Source organism: Naegleria gruberi, assembly GCF_000004985.1.
Source record: "Naegleria gruberi genomic scaffold NAEGRscaffold_140, whole genome shotgun sequence".
In the NCBI taxonomy this organism is placed as follows: Eukaryota; Heterolobosea; class Eutetramitea; order Acrasida; family Naegleriidae; genus Naegleria; species Naegleria gruberi.
In genome coordinates, this window is record NW_003163191.1 from 6,804 (window position 1) to 9,476 (window position 2,673).

The 2,673-nt window shown below is 30.8% G+C and overlaps 1 protein-coding gene across 1 annotated transcript in view; it reads right to left on the reverse strand.

Moving 5' to 3' along the window:
- Positions 1–121: 121 nt before the first annotated feature.
- The window catches only part of NAEGRDRAFT_76405 (uncharacterized protein), a gene marked incomplete at both ends in the record, with an annotated part of 7,622 nt that continues 5,070 nt past the window's right edge, over positions 122–2,673 (reverse strand). The window contains 3 exons of the mRNA XM_002668631.1: positions 122–340; positions 924–929; positions 1,080–1,232. Coding sequence (XP_002668677.1) covers positions 122–340; positions 924–929; positions 1,080–1,232 — 378 coding nt within the window. The remainder of the gene's footprint in view (positions 341–923; positions 930–1,079; positions 1,233–2,673) is intronic.

The following is a 2,673-nucleotide window of genomic DNA, read 5'->3' on the forward strand; positions in this document are numbered from 1 at the left end:
GTTTTACCTAGTTGTAATAAACATCGGAAATTTATTTATGAATTTACACAAAAAACTCGAGGAAGTTAAATGATCATAAATATATATATATATATATATATATATATTTTTATTTTCAACATCAATTTGTTCCAGTTAATTTTAAATCCATAGCTCTAAGAACCTCGTTAAAACCATTTGTCTTTTTCTTGTTGTTAAAGTTTTTCCTTGCTTTGATGAAGGATCTGTTAAACTCCAAAACAGTATCATCTAAAAACAATTTTTCCTCTTTGTTCACATCTAATTCAACTAAAGTATCCTTCAGCTTGTATTGTTTTCTAGCAATTGTTACATCTTGTACCTTGAAAATATCATGTTTTTAAAACCACAAAATAATAAAATAATAAATTAAGACAAATGGATTAAAAGCTCAAGGATTGAGACACCAATTAGTGAATCAACCTTGGAACCTGCTTTAAAGGATATAAATCTTTATTTAGCAGGTCCCTAGAAATTAAAGTCTCAAAATTATGAAAAACTTATCGATAGTTTTGAAGCTAAAGATAAGAAAAAACATAGAGTATGTGAATAAATTGTAAAACCTGTGTCTTCCATGAAGAAACAGAAAGCTAATTGAAGGAGAAGAACTTTCCAATTTGGGATATTCGAAACTTCGAGACTAAAGTAGTCAATTTGAGTAAGAAAGTGAAAAGCAACTGCATACATTGGAAGAATCACCAAAAAGTAAATGAATAACAAATAGAAAGTCCTAAAATCACCATTAATATATAAAAATCTATATGAATTTTCTGAAACAAATGGAATGAAAAATAAAATGATTCGAATCTATTAGAAACTGTCATCCAAAAAATAAGTTAGTGAATAAATGTAAAAATTGCACATCTTGAATGTACACAGCCGCACTCTGAAATTAGCCCACTTACTGGGTGCTAATGAGCGAAATAAAGGCTGAAAAATTGTAAATACTAATTAAGGGTGGGTATGGGTGGGACTTTGCCTTAATGATGACATGATGTTGAGACTATTTTTTGAGCATAATTTTTAAAATAATATTTTAATAATTTTGTATAAAAACACACTAGTTCTTCACCATATTCAGAACTCCCATTGTTCAATTCGTCAATAATCAATTTCAATTCATTTCTACAGGCAATAACTTCTGATGAATTGACAGATAATCCATCATAACCATGAATGCATTTTCCCTTGTAAACTTCATTCAATTCTAACGTCTTGTTTAGCATTACAAATTTCTTATTTTTGTAATCTAAAATCTTATCTTCAGTATAATTTTTGGAATTCGCAGCCATAACCCCAAATGCAATTTCTCCAATTTCTTCGGAGAACATAGTAAAATTTTCCGTAAAAAAGTCATGAAACGTTTTGGACTTCTTCTTCCAAAATTCAAATAACAAAGATTGGAATATTTCTGCATTCCTATATAAGTTATGTTTTCCCAAAATAAATAGGTATGTTAATACATCTCTAGATAATGAAAATTCATTCCAATTTCCAACTCTCAATGCATAATAATAACTTCTAAGGGCTGGTAAAATTGTCTCAAAAAGAATTGTAAAGTTTTTGGCAGCTATTGTAGTAGTTCTAACCTGAATTGTAAAGTTTTTGGCAGCTATTGTAGTAGTTCAAACACCAAGCAAAGCGAATATCTCCAACATTCGTCAAAGAGTTTCAGCAAGCAAATCTTCAACTTCTACCTACAAGTCAGGTTACATCCCAGTAACTGACAATGGTAGCTCAGCTTCACTCCCCTCTGTGGTTGACCCAACAAGCAAAACCTTGGATAACAATCAAGCTGGTTCTGAAAAGAACCTTGATGCTATTTTCAACGCCATCACTTCTTTGGGTGAGAGAATAAAGCATCTCGAAGCTGTTCCTCCTGTTCTGCAACAAGCTAATCAACTTGATGAAGACCCTGATGAGGAATCCGCTGATGAGGATTTCACTGGTAAACATTGGGGTCTAACTACTATCAAGGAGATTAGACGTAACTACGAAGTTGGTGATAGACTATCTGTTATAGGCGATAAAAACTCGCACGAAGACCCAGGCAGTTAAATTCGTTGGTATGAACCTTCCAGGCGAAAAATACTTCTAGGATAGATTCCATTAAAATTATCCATCCCTAAAAGTCTGCTATATCAGGGATGGAATTAGGCCTTGCACAAATAGAATCCAATTAGACAACACTTATCTGTTAAGGTAGGAATTATCATTAATATGATAAGTCTCATTAAACAAGCTCTATTAGCATGAATTTAGAGCCATTATGTGTAATATCTTGTTTTATGAACCTATTCAATATCTACTAGGATTTTATGAATTATCAAGTATTAAAGAAGTATATTTAATTGGTAAATAATCACAGATTAGTTTTTAAAAATTTAAAATCTCCAATTCAATGAATTTAACACAATAAATTAATGTGTGATACAAAAGTACAATGAAATTTATTATTTTGATGTTTTGACATGGTGAACATCTGGTTAGGCTGAGAACTTGCATGTTTAGAGAGAAATTTAAGATCTTTATGATCTCATCGAAATAAAACGAAATATTTGATATGGTACATCTACAATAATACTAATAACAGTTTATTAATGTTTCAAGAAGTTTGGCTATGTACTTTTGGCATGAATCATGATATGTTATCAG